This window comes from Schistocerca nitens, chromosome 1 (assembly GCF_023898315.1).
Source record: "Schistocerca nitens isolate TAMUIC-IGC-003100 chromosome 1, iqSchNite1.1, whole genome shotgun sequence".
NCBI classification, from domain to species: domain Eukaryota; kingdom Metazoa; phylum Arthropoda; class Insecta; order Orthoptera; family Acrididae; genus Schistocerca; species Schistocerca nitens.
Genome location: NC_064614.1, coordinates 255,523,078 through 255,546,992, shown reverse-complemented (window position 1 = coordinate 255,546,992; position 23,915 = coordinate 255,523,078). Strand labels below are relative to the sequence as shown.

General features: G+C 41.9%; 1 protein-coding gene across 1 annotated transcript in view; it reads right to left on the bottom strand.

Moving 5' to 3' along the window:
- Positions 1 to 23,915, bottom strand: part of LOC126241582 (parathyroid hormone/parathyroid hormone-related peptide receptor-like) — a gene marked incomplete at its 3' end in the record, with an annotated part of 617,417 nt that overhangs the window by 45,898 nt on the left and 547,604 nt on the right. The window contains exons 5-6 of the mRNA XM_049948022.1: positions 9,112 to 9,199; positions 6,722 to 6,828 (exon numbers count right to left, since the gene is read on the bottom strand). Of these exons, the coding sequence (XP_049803979.1) occupies positions 6,722 to 6,828; positions 9,112 to 9,199 (195 nt within the window). The remainder of the gene's footprint in view (positions 1 to 6,721; positions 6,829 to 9,111; positions 9,200 to 23,915) is intronic.

The window sequence follows — 23,915 nt, the reverse complement described above, 5'->3', positions numbered from 1 at the left end:
CCGGCTCATGCATAGCCTGCTATCAACGCCGCGACACAAACGGATACGCAGTAACCAGGAAGCACTGACTACTGGTGAATGGCTTCCAGCTCCCTGCGGTAATGAATCGCTGTTCTGCGCCACCCAATGCTCGTACAAAACCATCGTCGGCAGAATGGCGGCCACATGGGGAAAGATCCCATTCTTCCAAGGTTTTGTAGACGCTGCTGGCATCATGGTGTGGGGAGCCATTGGATATAGTTGGAAGTCACGGCTGGTAAGGCATGAGGGACATGTAATGCCACAACGGTACAGCACGAAAATCTTGAGGCTTCATGTCTTACCTGCCACGCGACAGTATAGTGGTACCATTTTTCAGTAGGGCATTGCTCGCACGCACATTACTCGCGTATGTACGAACTGTTAGCGTGATGTGACGGTAGTCCAGTGGCGAGGAAGATCCCCACGTCTTTCCTCGAAAGAACATGTGTGTTATCATGTCGGACATGAACTCCGTCCAGGAGCCTGTATCAAGGATAACAGAGGCGCAATAGTTGTGCGCCAGCTTGACTCAGGCTTTATGACACTTTTTCCAACCTCATCAGTGCTTAGACCAACGCCAAAGGCGGTACAGCACTATGCTAATAAATTGGCAGATACTGCCAAGATATCTGAAAATTAGACTCGATTTTGCAACCACTTAAATGTCGTCACATATCCTCTCAAATCGTGATGGTTCATTTCGTTTCCTCCTCCCGTTCTGGGTGCACACTTTTTTTTGTCATACAGTGTAGTAACTTCGGTTAGCTCGAGTGAAATATCATACAGAACGTTGGTACCAATCTTCTCCTACGGAAAGGAACATGTCTATATCTTATAAATCACATGTTGCATGTTAAAATGTTGTTCATATGTGTGTGAAATCTTATGGGACTTAATTGCTAAGGTCATCAGTTCCTAAGCTTACACACTACTTAACCTAAATTATCCTAAGGACAAACACACACACCCATGCCCGAGGGAGGACTCGAACCTCCGCCAGGACCAGCCGCACAGTCCATGACTGCAGCGCCTTAGATCGCTCGGCTAATTTCGCGCGGCTGTTGCATGTTAGAAAAAATATATAAAACTATTCGGTAATATATGTTTTCGGCGGACTGGAGAGCTGTTAGTCAAGAAAGTAATTGATGAGCAATTGGACGTCCACGTGAAGCTCCTACGATTATAAGTCGAAGGGGACCGAATTATCGTGAAACAACTAGTAATCAACATCGAGGAGGATGCTCTCAAATAATTTAACCGTGATGGCATTAAATACCAGTGACATAAAATTTAGCGACTTTATCACGGATCCCGAATGTGAATTAATCTGTGTGAAGTTTTGCGTCAAAGGTCGGTCAACAATCGTAATCAAATATTTTTACAGGCCACCTGGATCAGGAATTGTAATGCTAGACCGCTTCATCTATTATACGTGATTACTCTGCAGTTCACAAGTTAGTGTCTCGCAGAAGATTCAAGCTGTTTTTATACCATAACACTTAAATCTTTCCGTGAGAACTCTGATTTCTCCTATTCTATTATGATTATCATTTCTCCCTATGTAGGTGGACACAAAAAATACACAAACGTTAAAACGTCGCAACGCCGAAACGTAATGAATGCAAAGTAGGGAAATTTCGGCAATATATTTGTCTAGATAACATATGTAAGTGATTCACATTGCAAGCTCACAGGTTAATGGAAGCGCGAGATATGCCATTGCAACTGTGAAATGCTGATGTACTAATAACCGGAGTAACCGCCAAATGAAAACTTGCAAACGTGCATACACTGTGGCGGAGAGGTACCGGACGTCAGTTTCTGGGATGGAGTTACACGCCTGTTGCAATTAGTCAGTCAATACAGAGACAATTAATGCTGCCCCCCATGAACCATGGACCTTGCCGTTGGTGGGGAGGCTTGCGTGCCGCATCGATACAGACGGCCGTACCGTAGGTGCAACCACAACGGAGGGGTATCTGTTGAGAGGTCAGACAAACATGTGGTTCCTGAAGAGGGGCAGCAGCCTTTTCAGTAGTTGCAGGGGGAACAGTCTGGATGATTGACTGATCTGGCCTTGTAACACTAACCAAAACGGCCTTGCTGTGCTGGTACTGCGAACAGCTGCAGCTTTACTGTATGATTAAATGATGATGGCGTCCTCTTGGGTAAAATATTCCGGAGGTAAAATAGTCCCCCATTCGGATCTCCGGGCGGGGACTACTCAAAAGGACGTAGTTATCAGGAGAAAGAAAACTGGCGTTCTACGGATCGGAGAGTGGAATGTCAGATCCCTTAATCGGGCAGGTAGGTTAGAAATTTTAAAAAGGGAAATGGATAGGTTAAAGTTAGATATAGTGGGAATTAGTGAAGTTCGGTGGCAGGAGGAGCAAGACTCTTTTTGTCTGGTAATTACAGGTTTATAAATACAAAATCAAATAGGGGTAATGCAGGAGTAGGTTTAAAAATGAATAAAAAAATTGGAGTGCGGGTTAGCTACTACAAAAAGCATAGTGAACGCATTATTGTGGCCAAGATAGACACAAAGCACATGCCTACTACAGTAGTACAAGTTTATTTGCCAACTAGCTCTGCAGATGATGAAAGAATAGATGAAATGTATGACGAGATAAAAGAAATTATTCAGGTAGTGAAGGGAGACGAAAATTTAATAGTCATTGGTGACTGGAATTCGAGTGTAGGAAAAGGGAGAGAAGGAAACATAGTAGGTGAATATGGATTGGGGGGAAGAAATGAAAGAGGAAGCCGCTTTGTAGAATTTTGCACGGAGCATAACTTAATCATAGCTAACACTAGGTTCAAGAATCATAAAAGAAGGTTGTATACCTGGAAGAATCCTGGAGATACTAAAAGGTATCAGATAGATTATATAATGGTAAGACAGAGATTTAGGAACCAGGTTTTAAATTGTAAGACATTTCCAGGGGCAGATGTGGATTCTGACCACAATCTACTGGTTATGAACTGCAGATTGAAACTGAAGAAACTGCAAAAAGGTGGGAATTTAAGAAGATGAGACCTGGATAAACTAAAAGAACCAGAGGTTGTACCGAGTTTCAGGGACAGCATAAGGGAAGAATTGACAGGAATGGGGGAAAGAAATACAGTAGAAGAAGAATGGGTAGCTCTAAGGGATGAAGTAGTGAAGGCAGCAGCCGATAAAGTAGGTAAAAAGACGAGGACTAATAGAAATCCTTGGGTAACAGAAGAAATATTGAATTTAATTGATGAAAGGAGAAAATATAAAAATGCAGTAAATGAAGCAGGCAAAAAGGAATACAAACGTCTCAAAAATGAGATCGACAGGAAGTGCAAAATTGCTAAGCAGGGATGGCTAGAGGACAAATGTATGGATGTAGAGGCTTGTCTCACTAGGGGTAAGATAGATAATGCCTAAAGGAAAACTAAAGAGACCTTTGGAGAGAAGAGAACCACTTGTATGAATATCAAGAGCTCAGATGGCAACCCAGGTCTAAGCAAAGAAGGGAAGGCAGAAAGGTGGAAGGAGTATATAGAGGGTTTATACAAGTGTGATGTACTTGAGGACAGTATTATGGAAATGGAAGAGGATGTAGATGAAGACGAAATGGGAGATAAGACACTGCGTGAAGAGTTTGACAGGGCACTGAAAGACCTTAGTCGAAACAAAGCCCCGGGAGTAGACAACATTCCATTAGAACTACTGATGGCCTTGGGAGAGCCAGTCATGACAAAACTCTACCATCTGGTGAGCAAGATGTATCAGACAGGCGAAATACCCTCAGACTTCAAGAAGAATATAATAATCCAATCCCAAAGAAAGCAGCTGTTGACAGATGTGAAAATTACCGAACTATCAGTTTAATAAGTCACAGCTGCAAAATACTAACGCGAATTCTTTACAGACGAATGGAGAAACTAGTAGAAGCCAACCTTGGGGAAGATCAGTCTGGAAATATTGGAACACGTGAGGCAATACTGACATTAAGACTTATCTTAGAAGAAAGAATAAGGAAAGGCAAACCTACGTTTCTAGCATTTGTAGACTTAGAGAAAGCTTTTGGCAATGTTAACTGGAATACTCTCTTTCAAATTATGAAGGTGGCAGGGGTAAAATACAGGGAGCGAAAGGCTATTTACAATTTGTACAGAAACCAGATGGCAGTTATAAGAGTCGAGGGGCATGAAAGGGAAGCTGTGGTTGGGAAAGGAGTGAGACAGGGTTGTAGCCTCTCCCCAATGTTATTTAATCTGTATATTGAGCAAGCAGTGAAAGAAACAAAAGAAAAATTCGGAGTAGGTATTAAAATTCATGGAGAAGAAGTAAAAACTTTGAGGTTCGCCGATGACATTGTAATTCTGTCAGAGTCAGCAAAGGACTTGGAAGAACAGTTGAACGAAATGGACAGTGTCTTGAAAGGAGGGTATAAGATGAACATCAACAAAAGGAAAACGAGGATAATGGAATGTAGTCAAATTAAATCGGGTGATGCTGAGGGAATTAGATTAGGAAATGAGACACTTAAAGTAGTAAAGGAGTTTTGCTATTTGGGGAGTAAAATAACTGATGATGGTCGAAGTAGAGAAGATATAAAATGTAGACTGGCAATGGCAAGGAAATCGTTTCCGACGAAGAGAACTTTGTTAACATCGAGTATAGATTTAAGTGTCAGGAAGTCGTTTCTGAAAGTATTTGTATGGAGTGTAGCCATGTATGGAAGTGAAACATGGACGATAACTAGTTTGGACAAGAAGAGAATAGAAGCTTTCGAAATGTGGTGCTACAGAAGAATGCTGAAGATAAGGTGGGTAGATCACGTAACTAATGTAGAGGTATTGAATAGGATTGGGGAGAAGAGAAGTTTGTGGCACAACTTGACTAGAAGAAGGGATCGGTTGGTAGGACTTGTTTTGAGGCATCAAGGAATCACAAATTTAGCGTTGGAGGGCAGCGTGGAGGGTAAAAATCGTAGAGGGAGACCAAGAGATCAATACACTAAACAGATTCAGAAGGATGTAGGTTGCAGTAAGTACTGGGAGATGAAGAAGCTTGCACAGGATAGAGTAGCATGGAGAGCTGCATCAAACCAGTCTCAGGACTGAAGACCACAGCAACAACAACAACGTGGATGCTGCTGGAGTTGTAGTCCGATGATGTGCAAAAGTGCTTGACTGGAAACAGATATGGTGATCGAGCAGGCCAAGACATCAATTGACACTCTGTCCAGCACATTCGGTTACAGCAGCGGTATGTGGACGAGCGTTATCTTGTTGGAAAATATCACGTGGAATGATGTTCATGAATGGCAGCACAATAGGTCGAATGACCAGATTGGCATACAATTTGGCAGTCAGGGTTAACCACAAGAGTGCTCTTGATGTAATGCAAAATCGCATCCCAGACGACAAATCCAGTTGTAGGTCCTGTTTGTCTATAATCCAGACTTGTTGGTTACAGCCCTCAGCTGGCCTCCTTCTAACCAACACATCACTGGCACCCAGGCAGAACGAGGTTTCATAAAGACCTCCACCCTGCCCTTGATTGAGCACTCTCTTCATACAACCGAAGTCGCAAATGGCGGTAGTTTGAAGTCATTGGAATGCACTGGCAGTGACCAATTTGTAACAGTTCGTTGTGTCACTGCGGTGCTAACGCCTGCTCAAATTGCTGACGCAGCTGCAGTATATGGGTCAGAGCCATACACTGAACCCAATGATGTTCCCTCTCAGTAGTGCCACGTGGCCGTCCAGAACCCAGTCTTCCTCCGGTCAGACATTCTCGTGACCACCGCTGCCAACGATCATCTACAGACGCTACATTCCAGCCAAATCTTTCCACAATATCGCAGAAGGAACAACCAGCTTCTCGCAGCCCTATTACACGACCTCATTCAAACTCTGTGACATGTTGATAAAGGTGACTTTCTCCCATTAAAGGCATTCTTGACTAATATCAGCTCACAATGTCCAATCTCAAAGGAAACTAACACTCACGTCTGTTACAGCGCGCAATTAAAGCAAACCTGATTTGGATTCTCATGGTGCCACTACTCTAGTGCGACTAGCACGAAATTTGAGTCGACATCAGCTTTAGGATGTAGAAACACCTCTAACAACTTTCGTTTCTTCCTTCATCGTGTTGTTAGGTTCATAACTTTCTGAACAGCATGGCGGCGAGCTGGTATGACATGGGCCTACAAAAACTGCCACAGCGTCTACAAAAATGCATCGACAGAAATGGTGATTATGCCGGAAAATAGCTAAATGTTCAATCTGTAAAGTAATGTAAACCATTGTAGAAGTATACAGGTCTATGTACTTATAAAAAATACCTTGCTTCTTGGATTACCCTCGTATATAATATAAGGAGTTTGCACACGTCTCTTACCATTTCTACATTATTATTTCTCGATCAAATACAGAATAAACTTTCAGATGAATTTGTAGACAATTATGAAAAAACTTAAAACAAAATGTAACTATTCAAGAACCATTCAACGTAGCTTTATTTTCCGAAGAAATGACGTTACATTCAAGACACTTATAAATTTAATTGATGTTACGATCCCAAAAATTAATTGTTGCCTTAATTCCTGAATCTAAATGGTATTCTGAAAAATATCTTTTAGCAGTGAGAAGAAAGAAAACTGCAAAATCAAGTTTAAGAAGTCAACAGAGGAAACAAAAATAGAGTCAGTACCTTAGGATCAAACCCGAAGAAATATCCCGGGCATGGCAGAATTTGATTTTCCCCAGGCTCTGTCTCTGGCCAGCACAAAATTTGGTCCCACGTTGGTTTGCAAGTCCCTAAAACAAAAGAGAATAAATATAATCGTCAACAAGTAGATCATATTGTTACTTTTTAATACTTCTCAACATTTTGAAAGAAAAAGCATAAATAATTCAGAGGTAGAGCTTAAGTTTCCGACAGTAATCAGTGTAATGGGCAGTGGCACTACGAATGCCGTGTGTGGTCATTACGTTGGGAATTTGGGTCTTACGGGGAGCGTGCAAGGGATAAGTCCCAGCAGTCGCACTATCCTCTGTGCCCTCGGTGGCTCAGATGGATAGAGCGTCTGCCATGTAAGCAGTGGATCTCGGTTTCGAGTCCCGGTCGGGACAAACATTTTCAACTGTCCCCGTTGATGTATATCAACGCCTGTCGGCAGCTTAAGGTCTTGATTTAATTATCGTTTCATTCTAGGGAGCTGCACGGTCACGGTCCGGACATGTCCGAAAGAGCAGATACCATCTTCACATATTCATATGTTACGTTGTTACGCGCAGACCAACGACTTCGGGAAACAGGAAGATGTCAGGTGGTGTGTATCGGCCGTTTGTAGTCGACAGTTTGAATGCTCTCCTTGAACATGTGTATCTAGACATAAGAGTCCATATGTCGATGCAGCACGATCGTCATCCAGCACAATCTGTTCATACTGTTGTGGAAGAACTGAACAACAGGTTCCCTTGAAGATGGGTGGGGGGGCGTCCTAATGAATGGCCTATTTAACGCAACTGAAGTGGTTTTTGTAAGAATATCTAAAGAATCGTGTTTATGTCACTGAGGCCATAATCCCAGATGATCTAAAACGGCGTATCGAGTAAGAGTGTCTCTCCGTGACACCGGCAACGTTACATCTGGCCCGCATATGCCTTAGAAGGCGCGTTGCGTTGTGGACACACATCTGAAAACCTCATTTCAATCAACATTTCACTGCCAGAACATCCTTCGCTACAAATTCATGTATTTTGTACAGCGTCTGGTATCCGCCCCTGAAACTTTGAAGGGTTTTAGTTCCCGAACTAAACGTAATAGGAATGTGATTGAAACTGATATATACACAGCTAATTCGAGTGCATCATAGAAGAAACTGTTGCTCTATTTAAAAAATTGTATCTCTTTGCTGCAAGTCTTGGGAAAATAACACAATAAGCTATGTTCATAGCTCCGCAGAAAGTGTACGTTTCTTATGTTGACATATCGCAATAAATTTTACCGTCAGCTATTACTATGTAAGTTACAGAGGCAAACACTTTTGCTGAAACACCCTGAAACAGCCTGTGTCCGTCCAAACGATTATTATAGTATAGTGTAAAACTTAGAAGTAAATCAGTTAATAACTTTTAGAAATTTATGTTAACAACTTTTCTCCATTATATGATATACATATTTATATACTACATATGTTAAAGAGGATATAGCATATTTGCGTCCAAATGTTTGTTAGAGTATTGTGTAAAAATCTGAAGTAATTAGTTGAAAGACTTACGGAGATTTCAGCCCATACCTTTACCCTTTATATAGTATGTAGGTATTTCTATACAATATAAATTAAAAACATGTAGTTTACGTCCATCTGAACGTTTATTAGAGTATTGTTAAAAATTTGAAGAAAACAGGTCAAGAACTTTTCGAGTGCAAGCTTATACACCATGCGTATTAAAAATGTATAGCTCATGCCCGTCGGAACGTTATTAGAGCGAATAACTTTTCGAGATATTTGGTAGCAATATTAATCTACAATTTGACTTCACACCCTTTAAGCCACCCCCTGAAGCCTCTTTGTGTCGATACAGAGGAATCTGAAATGTTCTCCTTGGCCACTCATAAAAAATCACGTGATTTCAACGATGAGCGCCACAGTTCTCAGCGCCATCGCAGAGGCATCTAAAGAAGGTAAGATGTACTTAAGAAGTGATGTGATCACCCTTTAATCTTGCGACACATCCACGGTGGAGCTGGACAGAATTGTGAAATTTATTGAGACTGTGACAGCATTAATCCTCCTTAAAATTCACATAAACTTCTGAGCAGTGGTTTTTTCTTTTTTTTCGTTTTCTTTATTTTTTTTTTTTCACCTGTGTCGACACCTTGCTGCTTGAAGCGTAACTTCGTGGGTGACGTCGCAGCCCACCGCGCTTCAGCGACTTTACAGAGGAAGATTGTACATACCTTAATTAAGTGCATAATGAGTTTTAAATTCATATCTCTGTTGGTCGAAAAGTAATACAAAGAAAATGACAACATTATCACAAGAATGTGGGTTCATACGTGTATGGAGAAAGAGTATGTCAGGGTAGACTCACCTGAATCATTTGACGGAGATGCAGTTGACAAGTTTCTGCATTCGTTTTCTTTCTGCTTCAAGATTCTCTTCTGCTCATCCATAACATTCTGTAACAATGGACACTTTTTTCTATTGTAGATAAGCCAGATTTAACTAACACACAGTTATGTAAGTAGTGTAAGTTACGCATTAGTTACTTTACCGTACAGCAGCTCCATAATACAGCTAACTTTATCTATACGCTTCAATGTCAAATTATAAAACGTCATAACTTTCTAAGATAGTTGGTCGAAATACGAAGAACAGTGATTTCAAGCATTGTAAATTTTTTTATCTTTTTATTTAGATTTTCTGTTAATAAAGATAAGTATATATTCACTTCTTTTAGTTAAATACTCTTAATGTGGTCGAAATAAGCACTGCATGATAAGGGGAAGAAGCAGAGGGATAGAGCGATATTTATAACACACAACAGATAAAGAAGAAACACCTGCATGCAATGTTCAGAATGCGGAATCGTATTTAACTTTAAAGATTCGATATCAGTTGGTTGGCTGATTTGGGGGAGTGCACCAAACACCGAGCTCATCGGTTCCAGTGGATTGGGTGAGGATAGGGAAAGAAGTCGGCTGTGCTCACTCAAAGGAATCATCTCGGCGTTTGCCGGAAGCGATTTAGGAAAATCACGGAAACCTAAATCAGCATGGCCGGACGTTGTTGGTTTGAACCGTAGTCCTATAGAATGAGAGTCCAGCCATCTCGCTCTTTCGACAGAAGTCAAAGAATACAAGGCACCTTCATACATAAAAGAAAAACCGTTAATAATACACTACTAGCCACAACGAAGATGATGTGCTACAGACGCGAAATTTAATCGACAGGAAGAAGATGCTGTGATATGCAAATTATTAGCTTTTCAGAATATTCACACAAGGTTGGCGGCGGTGGCGACATCTACAACGTGCTGACGTGAGGAAAGTTTCCAACCGGTTTCTCATACACAAACAGCAGTTGACCGGCGTTGCCTGGTGAAACGTTGTTGCGATGACTCGTGTAAGGAGGAGAAATGCGTACCATCACGTTTCCGACTTTGACAAAGGTCGGATTGTAGCTTGTCGCGATAGCGGTGTATCATATCACGACATTACTGCTCGCGCTGGTCGAGATTCAATCACTGTTAGCAGAATATGGAATCAGTGGGTTCAGGAGGGTAATACGGAACGCCGTGCTGGATCCCAACGGCCTCAGTGGAGTCGAGATGACAGGCATCTTATCTGCATGGCTGTAACGGATCGTGCAGCCACGTCTCGATCCCTGAGACAACACATGGGGAGGTTTTCAAGAGAACAACAATCTGCATGAACAGTTCGACGACGTTTGCTGCAGCATGCACTATCAGCTCGGAGACCATGGCTGCGGTTACCCTTGACACTGCATCACAGACAGGAGCGAGTGCGATGGTGTACTCAACTACGACCCTGGCTGCACGAATGGCAAAACGTCATTTTTTCGGATGAATCCATGTTCCGTTTACAGCATCATGATGGTCGTTTCTGTGCTTGGCAACATCGCGGTGAACGCACATCGGAAGCGTGTATTCGTCATCGCCATACTGGCGTATCACCAGGCGTGATGGTATGGGGTGCCATTGGTTACACGTCTCGATCACCTCTTGTTCGCATTGACGGCACTTTGAACAGCGGACGTTACATTTCAGATGTGTTACGACCCGTGGCTCTACCCTTCATTCGATCCCTGCGAAACCCCACATTTCAGCAGGATAATGCACGACCGCATGTTGCAGGTCCTGTACCGGCCTTTCTGGAGACAGGAAATGTTCGACTGCCGCCCTGGCCAGCACATTCTTCAGAACTCACCAATTGAAAACTTCTGGTCAATGGTGGCCGAGCAACTGGCTCGTCACAATACACCAGTCACTACTCTTGATGAAATGTTGTATCGTGTTGAATCTGCATGGGCAGCTGTACCTGTACACGCCATTCAAGCTCTGTTTGAGTCGATGCCCAGGTGTATCAAGGCCGTTATTACGGCCAGAGGTGGTAATTCTGGGTAGTGATTTCTCAGGATCTATGCACCCAAATTGCGTGAAAATGTAATCACAAGTCAGTTCTAGTATAATATATTTGTCCAATAAATACCCGTTTATCATCTGCATTTCTTCTTGGTGTAGCAATTTTAATGGCCAGTAGCGTATTCTTTCTATATGCAGAACTGAAATATCTACAAACAACCTTTTCCTGTAAAGTGGCGTTTGCTTTAAATTTTCTGAGTTTCATGACACATAAATATTAATGTTCATTGGGGCAACGTTTATCATAATTTAAATATACGTGTATCTGATCTAAATTGAAGGAAAGATTTTTGCAAGTGCAGTAACTCATGATTTCCACATTATGTTTTTTAGAACGACACTTAGATGTAACCAGTAAGCTAACGATTATTTAAGGAATTAAAATCCCATTTTTAAAACAGCTTAAAACGTATGATTTGTCTGTACATGTGTAAATGTATTAAATATTTTAATTTAAGATTGTAAGCGGGGGAAATTTTTGGAACATTTGTAATTATTCTAAAAGTTCGTTGTAAGTCACTAAGTGCTCTCATTATGAAACATAAACTCGGTAATAAGTGTTTTCAATCTACGAAAATGCTAGATTTTCACGCATGTTAATGTTTATGACCTCTTCTGGTTCAAAAATGATGGTTCAAATGGCTCTGAGCACTATGGGACTTAACATCTATGGAGGTCGTACAATGATATAATTGTGCAGACGTATTAAGTTGTATATTTAGACGCTCTATCGAAAGTGTGTTTCGAATTGAGTTAGTAGAAGAGGTAATAAATCAAATCTTCATATCTGATGCTGGATTTGAAGTGTGTGAAAAAACAAAAATTTAACCTGTGAAAAACTTTTTTTCCTTCCATCATTTTGCGAGAGGTGTCATCCGAAAGGGTTGAAACAGCCACCCAACACGAAGGGATTATCTTAATGGAACGGAATTCGGTAGATTCTATTTACATGTACAGGAAAATAAATATGTACAGTTTCAGAAAAATTGGGTGATTTATTCAAGAGAAAGAGCTTCACAAACCAAGGAAGTCAACAACATGTTGCTCCATCTCTGGCCGTTATGCAAGAAGTTATTCGGCTTGGCTGGCCGTTGGGGCACAGATCGGAGCGGTACTCATAACCGAAGTCCGTTCTACTCCAGTTAATGAGATTTCAGACCGGAAACGTGTTCCGAGACGCCCTGGATAGATGTGGGATAGCAACCTGACTGTCGCCGCCACACGGCCTGACAACAATGGGCGATAGTGTGGGATACAGCAGAACTCCTTCGTTTGTTATGTGAGGCACCCTTACAGCATAGCTGTACGTCTACCATATCCCACGAGGCCGATTTATCCTGGGTTTACATTTCAAAGAGATAACGCCCACCCACACATGGAGACAGTTTCTACTACTTATCTTTATTCTTGCCAAACCCTGTCTTGGCCAGCAAGGTCGCCGGATCTCTCCCCAGTTGATGAACATAACGAGCAGAACCCCCTCAATAGTTCGGGATTTTGCAGTTCTAAAACGCCAACTGAACAGAGTTTTGCACGGAGTCCCTCAGGAGGACAACTCTATCAATCAATGAGAAGCAGAATAACTGCTTGAATAAGAGCCAAAAGTAGACCAGTGCGTTACTGACTTGCTCAATTTGTGAAGCTCTTTCTCTTAGAACAAAAAATCGTCAACATTCCGGAAATTGTAACAATTTGTCTGTCTGTACATGTACGTCACATCTACCGATATCCGTCTCATCCTTCGAGGTACGTTGATTTTTTTTTTCCTTTTTTAGTTTTCCTAACTCTTACAGCGCTACCTTGGGCTGCTATTCACGCCGGCTACTGGCCATGTGCCTTCACCCATGAACCATGGACCTTGCCGTTGGTGGGGAGGCTTGCGTGCCTCAGCGATACAGATGGCCGTAACGTAGGTGCAACCACAACGGAGGGGTAACTGTTGAGAGGCCAGACAAACATGTGGTTCCTGAAGAGGGGCAGCAGCCTTTTCAGTAGTTGCAGGGGCAACAGTCTGGATGATTGACTGATCTGGCCTTGTAACATTAACCAAAACGGCCTTGCTGTGCTGGTACTGCGAACGGCTGAAAGCAAGGGGAAACTACAGCCGTAATTTTTCCCGAGGACATGCAGCTTTACTGTATGATTAAATGATGATGGCGTCCTCTTGGGTAAAATATTCCGGAGGTAAAATAGTCCCCCATTCGGATCTCCGGGCGGGGACTACTCAAGAGGATGTCGTTATCAGGAGAAAGAAAACTGGCATTCTACGGATCGGAGCGTGGAATGTCAGATCCCTTAATCGGGAAGGTAGGTTAGAAAATTTAAAAAGGGAAATGGATAGGTTAAAGTTAGATATAGTGGGAATTAGTGAAGTTCGGTGGCAGGAGGAACAAGACTTTTGGTCAGATGATTACAGGGTTATAAATACAAAATCAAATAGGGGTAATGCAGGAGTAGGTTTAATAATGAATAAAAAATAGGAGTGCGGGTTAGCTACTACAAACAGCATAGTGAACGCATTATTGTGGCCAAGATAGACACAAAGCCCATGCCTACTACAGTAGTACAAGTTTATATGCCAACTAGCTCCGCAGATGATGAAGAAATTGATGAAATGTATGACGAGATAAAAGAAATTATTCAGGTAGTGAAGGGAGACGAAAATTTAATAGTCATGGGTGACTGGAATTCGTCTGTAGGAAAAGGGAGAGAAGGAAACATAGTAGGTGAATATGGATTGGGGGGAAGAAATGAAAGAGGAAGTCGCCTTGTAGAATTTTGCACAGAGCATAACTTAATCATAGCTAACACTTGGTTCAAGAATCATAAAAGAAGGTTGTATACCTGGAAAAATCCTGGAGATACTAATAGGTATCAGATAGATTATATAATGGTTAGACAGAGATTTAGGAACCAGGTTTTAAATTGTAAGACATTTCCAGGGGCAGATGTGGATTCTGATCACAATCTATTGGTTATGAACTGCAGATTGAAACTGAAGAAACTGCAAACAGGTGGGAATTTAAGGAGATGGGACCTGGATAAACTGAAAGAACCAGAGGTTGTAGAGAGTTTCAGGGAGAGCATAAGGGAACAATTGACAGGAATGGGGGAAAGAAATACAGTAGAAGAAGAATGGGTAGCTCTGAGGGATGAAGTAGTGAAGGCAGCAGCCGATAAAGTAGGTAAAAAGACGAGGACTAATAGAAATCCTTGGGTAACAGAAGAAATATTGAATTTAATTGATGAAAGGAGAAAATATAAAAATGCAGTAAATGAAGCAGGCGAAAGGGAATACAAACGTCTCAAAAATGAGATCGACAGAAAGTGCAAAATGGCTAAGCAGGGATGGCTAGAGGACAAATGTAAGGATGTAGAGGCTTGTCTCACTAGGGGTAAGATAGATACTGCCTACAGGAAAATTAAAGAGACCTTTGGAGAGAAGAGAACCACTTGTATGAATATCAAGAGCTCAGATGGCAACCCAGTTATAAGCAAAGAAGGGAAGGCAGAAAGGTGGAAGGAGTATATAGAGGGTTTATACAAGGGCGATGTACTTGAGGACAGTATAATGGAAATGGAAGAGGATGTAGATGAAGATGAAATGGGAGATAAGATACTGCGTGAAGAGTTTGACAGAGCACTGAAAGACCTGAGTCGAAACAAGGCCCCGGGAGTAGACAAAATTCCATTAGAACTACTGATGGCCTTGGGAGGAGCCAGTCATGACAAAACTCTACCATCTGGTGAGCAAGATGTATGAGACAGGCGAAATACCCACAGACTTCAAGAAGAATATAATAATTCAAATACCAAAGAAAGCAGGTGTTGACAGATGTGAAAATTACCGAACTATCAGTTCAATAAGTCACAGCTGCAAAATACTAACACGAATTCTTTACAAACGAATGGAAAAACTGGTAGAAGCGGACCTCGGGGAAGATCAGTTTGGATTCCGTAGAAATGTCGGAACACGTGAGGCAATACTAACCTTACGACTTATCTTAGAAGAAAGATTAAGAAAAGGCAAACCTACGTTTCTAGCGTTTGTAGACTTGGAGAAAGCTTTTGACAACGTTAACTGGAATACTCTCTTCCAAATTCTGAAGGTGGCAGGGGTAAAATACAGGGAGCGAAAGGCTATTTACAATTTGTACAGAAACCAGATGGCAGTTATAAGAGTCGAGGGGCATGAAAGGGAAGCAGTGGTTGGGAAAGGAGTGAGACAGGGTTGTAGCCTTTCCCCGATGTTATTCAATCTGTATATTGAGCAAGCAGTAAAGGAAACAAAAGAAAAATTCGGAGTAGGTATTAAAATTCATGGAGAAGAAGTAAAAACTTTGAGGTTCGCCGATGACATTGTAATTCTGTCACAGACAGCAAAGGACTTGGAAGAGCAGTTGAACGGAATGGACAGTATCTTGAAAGGAGGATATAAGATGACCATCAACAAAAGTAAAACGAGGATAATGGAATGTAGTCAAATTAAATCGGGTGATGCTGAGGGGATTAGATTAGGAAATGAGACACTTAAAGTAGTAAAGGAGTTTTGCTATTTAGGGAGTAAAATAACTGATGATGGTCTAAGTAGAGAGGATATAAAATGTAGACTGGCAATGGCAAGGAAATCGTTTCTGAAGAAGAGAAATTTGTTAACATCGAGTATAGATTTAAGTGTCAGGAAGTCGTTTCTGAAAGTATTTGTATGGAGTGTAGCCATGTATGGAAGTGAAACATGGACGATAAATAGTTTGGACAAGAAGAGAGTAGAAGCTTTCGAAATGTGGTGCTACAGAAGAATGCTGAAGATAAGGTGGGTAGATCACGTAACTAATGAGGAGGTATTGAATAGGATTGGGGAGAAGAGAAGTTTGTGGCACAACTTGACTAGAAGAAGGGATCGGTTGGTAGGACATGTTTTGAGGCATCAAGGGATCACAAATTTAGCATTGGAGGGCAGCGTGGAGGGTAAAAATCGTAGAGGGAGACCAAGAGATCAATACACTAAGCAGATTCAGGAGGATGTAGGTTGCAGTAGGTACTGGGAGATGAAGAAGGTTGCACAGGATAGAGTAGCATGGAGAGCTGCATCAAACCAGTCTCAGGACTGAAGACCACAACAACAACAACACTGGCCATGTCTGTTACCTGGCACGCAACGTAAATTTTCTTATGAATTTTTACTCTAATGCTGGTTATTTGATGTTTTTGTATGAAACTCCCTACATCCTTCCGTACGTACATTTTAGTTTATGTTCTTCAAAACTTTCGTCAATTTTATTGTTTGGTAACTATTTAAGCTGTGTTCCCCAAGATTTTTGTAACATTTCTGTACGTATTCTGAAGATAAATTTATTAACCCTCACTGTCTCCCCTTATTATGTTCTTATGTCCCCCCTTTGTATCGCCTTTTATATGTATCGTTTTCATCTTTTTACTAAATGTATCACTCAGCTGAAGAGCGGCGAATTGTGCCGCTGACAGCCCTCCCCTGCGCATATGGGCTGGGGAATGAAATCACAATAAAGAAAAAAAAATATTCGAAACGTGTGTCAATAAAGCTGAGTTACTGAACATGAAATGCATGCATTCCTTTTGCAGAGACTATAACCGTAGTGTATAAAATTTTCCATGTGTATACAACGGTTGCATGCCTGGTTGACTGTATGTGGCAGTTCAAAAAGTATATTTTAATTCAAGTAAAGACAGCCAGTGCAGCAGATATTTGACATTCAAAATATTTTCAGAAACATAAATAATGATGATGTACCATAACATATGAATTTAGTACTGGCCATGTGGTTTTAATTGTCGTAGCTGATTACATCAACCACTGTTCACTCTTGGCACTTTCGTGCGTTTCTTACATTTGTAACTGCAAACAGACTGTCTCACAAAGAAAGTGTAGCACCCGCAATGAAGGACAAACGAAATGAAATGTGATGTTGTTACAATGTTTAATCCATTGCAACAAATTTACAAAGAGCTTAGAAGTATGAAGTTGCACCCCTTCTAGCCTAGCTGCAATAGTTGCCTCGGCTGGGAAGGGTGACATAATGACGCTATATCACCTCTCAGGGGTGAACTACCCAGCGGCAGGCGCTAGCTGGAGAGCTTTAGCTTGTAGAACTTTCTGCAGTCTCTCGCGTCTTCCGTTGGACGGGTCATAATGGTGTTGCGACGACTGTGAGAGATAGTAGCGAGCACGTGAGAGCTGTAATGGGTTAGAGTCTGTCGAATGAAAATGTAGTGAAAGAGCTGTGAATAAGAAATATGCGAAGCTAAATTTTAAATACATAGTATAATAGCACGTTGAGAGAAATATTTTGTTGCAATACAGATGTTGAAAAGTCTGTCTTGCTTGCAGTGAATGACCCTCTATAATGGCCAGTCTCATCAAAGTGAATGATTATCCCTGTTTTCCACTGTTTGAAGGCAAATAAATTAAGTGAAATCGTCTTTTATTTCAGAGTAACCACTCTCTCTTCCGTAAATAATCTGGCAATGAATAATTACAGTTAAACCAAGTACAGTTAGGCTCCAGCTTAGTATTTTGTGTGATCATTGGCAGCCATAATGAACACGGTCAAATCCATTAAAATTGTAGGGGAGTGGGGATAACAGACGCATATGTGAAGGGGTTACGATGTGCTTGTGGCACATTACGACGATTAAAGTTGCTTTTCTAAACTTTGACAACATATGCTTCAGTATATTAATGTTTGAATTGTTAAATTTCAGAGTGAAACAGACGAATATCTTTCCCTAAATACAAGGTATATTAATGTCTGATTTGTTAAAATTCAGAGTGAAACAGATGACTATCTTTCCCTAAATACACTGTTTTAAGAAAAAAATAAGACGGGCTAGATAATAAAGTTATAAAGTTGAAAATCGGTCAGAACTGGCAAATGTATGTCAAAATTAACTGTTACAAGTTTCAACACGATTGGGGCAATATTTTGTTCAAAATCGATGTTTTTACAAAAAAATGAAAGGCGCTAAAGATTAGACTTGTTGTTGTTGTTGTGGTCTTCAGTCCTGAGACTGGTTTGATGCAGCTCTCCATGCTACTCTATCCTGTGCAAGCTTCTTCATCTCCCAGTACCTACTGCAACCTACATCCTTCTGAATCTGCTTAGTGTATTGATCTCTTGGTCTCCCTCTACGATTTTTACCCTCCACGCTGCCCTCCAATGCTAAATTTGTGATCCCTTGATGCCTCGAAACATGTCCTACCAACCGATCCCTTCTTCAAGTCAAGTTGTGCCACAAACTTCTCTTCTCCCCAATCCTATTCAATACCTCCTCATTAGTTACGTGATCTACCCACCTTATCTTCAGCATTCTTCTGTAGCACCACATTTCAAAAGCTTCTATTCTCTTCTTGTCCAAACTGGTTATTGTCCATGTTTCACTTCCATACATGGGTACACTCCATACAGGACCTGCAACTTGCGGTCGTGCATTATCCTGCTGAAACGTAGGGTTTCGCAGGGATCGAGTGAAGGGTAGAGGCACGGGTCGTAACACATCTGAAATGTAACGTCCACTGTTCAAAGTACCGTCAAAGCAAACAAGAGGTGGCCGAGACGTGTAACCAATGGCACCCCATACCATCAAGCCTGGTGATACGCCAGTACGGCGATGACGAATACACGCTTCCAATGTGCGTTCACCGCGATGTCACCAAACACGGATGCAACCATCATGATGCTGTAAACAGAACATGGATTCATCCGAAAAAATGACATTTTGCCATTCGTGCACCCAGGTTCGTCGTCGATTACACCATCGCAGGCGCTCCTGTCTGTGATGCAGCGTCAAGGGTAACCGCAGCCATGGTCTCCGAGCTGATAGTCCGTTCTGCTGAAACGTCGTCGAACTGTTCGTGCAGATGGTTGTTGTCTTGCAAATGCCCCCATCTGTTGACTCAGGGATCGAGACGTGGCTGCACGATCCGTTACAGCCATGCGGATAAGATGCCTGTCATCTCGACTGCTAGTGATACGTGGCCGTTGGGATCCAGCACGGCATTCCGTATTACCCTCCTGAACCCATCGATTCCATATTCTGCTAACAGTCATTGGATCTCGACCAACACGAGCAGCAATGTCGCGATACGATAAACCGCAATCGCGATAGGCTACAATACGACCTCTATCAAAGTCGGAAACGTCATGGTACGCGTTTCTCCTCCTTAAAACACGAGGCATCACAATAACGTTTCACCAGGCAACGCCGGTCAACTTCTGTTTGTGTATGAGAAATCGGATGGAAACATTCCTCATGTCAGCACGTTGTAGGTGTCGCCACCGGCGCCAGCCTTGTGTGAATTCTCTGAAAAGCTAATCATTTGCATATCACAGCATCTTCTTCCTGTCGGTTAAATTTCGCGTCTGTAGCACGTCATCTTCGTGGTGTACCAATTTTAATTGCTAGGATTGTAGATTCTGAACGCGGGATGGTAGCTGGAGCATTGGACATTCCATTTCGGAAATCGTTAGCGAATTCAGTATTCCGAGATCCACAACGTAAAGAGTGTGCCGAGAATATCAAATTTCAGGCATTACTTCTCTCCACGGAAAACGCGGTGGTCGGCGGTGTTCACTTAACGACCGAGAGCAGCAGTTCTTGCGTAGAGTTGTCAGAGCTGACATAAAAGCAACACTGCGTGAAATAACCGTAGAACCTAATGTTGAACGTACGACAAACGTATTCGTGCTGTGAAAGTTGGCATTAATGGGCTACGGCAGCAGACGAACGACACGATGGCATTTGCTAACAGTACATCGCCTGCAACGCCTCTCCTGGGCTCGAAAACACATCGATTGGACATTAAACAACAGGAAAACCGTGGCCTGGTCAAATGAGTCCCGATTTCAGTTGATAAGATCTGTGGTGTGTTTCTAATGTGACGCAGACTCCACGAAGACGTGGACCCAAGTTGTCAACAAGGCAGTGTGCATGCTGGTGGTGGCTCCATAATTCTGAGAGCTATGTTTACATGCAATGGAGTGGGTCATCTGGCGCTACTGAACTGATCGTTGACTAAAAATGGTTATGTTCGGCTAAGTTTAGACGATTTGCTACCATTGATGGACTTCACGATAATGCGCCATGGTAAAGGGAAAAATATGTTCCCGATTGGTCTGAAGAACATTCTGGACAATGAGTGAATGGTTAGGCTGTCCAGATCGCCCGAGATGAATTCCATCTAACATTTATGGGAAATATTGGAGAGGTCAGTTGGTGAATACAAAAGCCTGCAATGGCAACACTTTCGCAATTACGGGTGGTTAAAGAGGCCGCATGGCTCAGTATTTCTGCAGAGGACTTCCAAAGACTTCTTGAGGCCATGCCACGTCGAGTTGCTGCACTAACTCGGCAAATGAAGGTCCGATACTGTACTTGGAAGTATCCCATGACCTTTGTAGTTACAGTGTACAAAAATATGTTAACGACTTCTAAGCACAGTAGAGCCGTATTAAGAAATAAACTGTGTTCTGAATGTGTGACTGGGTGGAGGAGTAGTGGATGGTAGCAGCGTGAGGGAGAGCAGGTCTCCTGAATGTGATCAAGTTCTTCCCTTCTTTGTGGGTCTGAAAAGCGACGAGAGAGCAGGCGAGTCCCTAACTACGTCACAAAGCAACTGAAGACGGTTTCACGTAGTTTTACCGACCCTTCCGAAGCACACTTCATAGATCAGTGGTGAAGCAGTGCGCAGACGTACCGTGAGTGTTTATATCTCGCAAAATGCATTAACAATACACGGATATTAGTTACCAAGGATACTAACGCAAGACTGTACACCGCCATAGGGAAAACTTACGTTAAGTTCCTCATTAATTTCACTTCTACCGTTCCTCGTTAATTCCGCCTTTCTACGGTTTCCTCGTACTGTATTTCTGTGCTCAGTAGGCTGTTTATTTCAGTCTCTGTGTCCTGTGTATCTTCCTCGCTTCCACTGAGAGTAGCAGTATCGTAAGAAAATCTTAGCATTGATATTCTTACATTCTAAATTAAATCCCATCCTGAATTCACTTTTTACTTCCGTCGTAGGTTCTTCGTTGAACAGTTGAACAGTTGGCGCCAACGGCTGCATCATGTCTGGTTTACACCTTTATTAATCCGAGCATTCGTTCTTGATAGTCCATTTTCATTGTTTCTTGTTTTTTATACATATTGTACATCCAGCTTTTCCGTTGGCCTACACTTAAATTTTTCTGGGAATTTCTAAGAACGTGCACCATTTTACATGGTCGAACGCTTTTACTAGATCAACATATCCTTTGAACGTGTCTTAATTGTTTTAGAACCTTGCTTTCAACAATAATTGAAACCCCTAAACTTCCTCTATGATGCCTTTACATTTTCTAGCAAATAGATCGTCACCTAAAAAGAGATCCTCAGTTTCTGTTTCTCATTTTTCTGTGTATTTTACTTGTCAGTAACATTGGTGCATGAACTTTTACGCTGATTATGCGACAGTTATGGCACTTATCTGCCTTTTCTGTCGTCGGAATTCTGTGGATGATATCTTTCCGAAAGTTTGATACTATGTCTCCAGTAACACTGATTCTACACACCAGCTTGTTGCCACTTCTCCCAATAATATTTCAAATTTCGAAGGATTAGTATCTACGTCTACGGTCTCATTTGATCACTAGTCTTGCAAAGCACATATCGCCTTCAAATCGATTTCTGTATCTCCCTCTTTCACGTCAGCAGAGGGTTTCGATTTGTTCTTTCTACATTTTCTCTCTCTCTCTCTCTTTCTCCTTTTAACATCTGAATTTCTCCTGCAGTCTTTATGTTGACACATTTACTTATAATTTCACTAAAGATTGTTTTGACTTTTGTTTATAGTGAATCGGTGCCTTTGACGACACTTTATTTTCGTATTTATTCATGTCTATCCTGAAACTATGTCGCTTTAGCTGCGCTGAACTTTCATTTTATTTATTTTTTAAGTGACTAATGTTGTTGTATCTCCGAACATTTTTGTACTTTCTTCTTTCGTCAATCAGTTGAAGCATTTCTTCTTTCACCGAAAGTTTCTTCGCAGTTGCCGTTGTCGTTCTTATGTGTCCGTCCAGCGTCTATGACTGCTCTTTTTATAGATATCCATTCATCTTCAGCTCGACTGCCTATTGCAGTGGTCATTATACTCAGTATCTACAACCTCAGAGAACTTCATACATACACTCATCTCTTAATTTTGTGCTTGTGACGTCGGCATATAAATCTGAATTGCTGCTGTCGGTGTTGGTTTGCTCTCGGTTCTGATGAGAAACACCCTGTCACTGAACTGTTTAAACTGACTCACTCCCTACCTTGGTTTCCTGTTCATAGCAAATCCTCTTCCAATTATGCCATATTCTAGTGCTGCTCATATTACCCTACATTCTTCTTACCAGAAAATATTATCCTCTTTCAATTTTACTTCACTGACACACGCTATGTTAAGATTAAGATCATGTATTTTCTTTTTCGGTTTTTGTAGATTCAGTACCGCATTCATAGTCATGACATTCCACGCCCTGACATTTAGAATGTTCTCCTTTCGCTCGATATTCAATCTTTTTTCGCAGGATCACCTCGCCTAATCATTGCCCTTCCAGAGGTTGGAGTTGGGAACACTTTACCCGTGGAATGATCATCATGACACTTTTTTAATTACTGCTCACATAGCTGCGGATATCAATCATATCTCCTCAAAGAAGTGTATCCAGTTGCCTTGACTTCTGCATCCTCATGCTGTTGATCATTTCTAATAGTTCTGTCTATTAGGGGCTCTTTCGCAGCCCCAAGGGAAAGTGGGTGTTCTAAACTACCCACTGCTTTCAGAACTACCCGTTGCTCGATCCTCCTTGACGAGGCCGTTGGCAGAGAGGCGGTCCTACCTTATACCGGGAATCTTCGGCCATCAATGTGAATGAAGCTCTTTCATAATTTAAGAAGTGGCTATAATCGAGCCTTTTACACTTCATACTTTAAGTAGCAGTCACAGGTGCTACGCCATGACCACAGTGACTATTCCTCGCTATACTTCACTAGAGGCATTTTAAATAGGATTATAGTTTCCTCTCTACATCTGAATCTCCGTCTACTTACATATTCCACAAGCGGTCGTATGACGCATGGGGTGGGTTTCATGTACCGCTACTAATCGTTCCTCTGGTGATACACTCAAAGATCGCCACTGTATCGTGCGTGAGTACCACTTACGACAAATAGTCGCTCCCTTTCCTGTTCCACCCACAATAGAGCGAAGGAAAAACAAGCGGCTATACAACTTCGCAGGTGCCCTAATTTCTCTCATCCTCGTGGTCGTTACACAAAATGTACGTTGGAAATCTTAGAATCGGTGTACAGGGAGCTTAAAACGCCAGTTCTCAATTGTGTTCAGCGGAAAGAATGTCATTTTTCCTCCAAGGATTCCCATTTGAGTCCAGGAAGCATCTCCGTAATACTCTCTTGTTGGTCGAACCTACCGCTAGCAAATTTGGCGACCCGCCCCTGAATTGTTCGACGTATTCCTTTAATCCGACATGTTTGCGATCCCAAACACTCCTGAGATCTATACATAGCCTCCGTTACAGATGAACAACATGTTCCTAATATTCTCCAATAAGCCAAAGTCGAGTTTTTGTCTTTCCCACCACAATCCTCACCTGCTCCTTCCATTTCATGTTGCCCTGTAACGTTACGCCCAGATATTCAGTTGA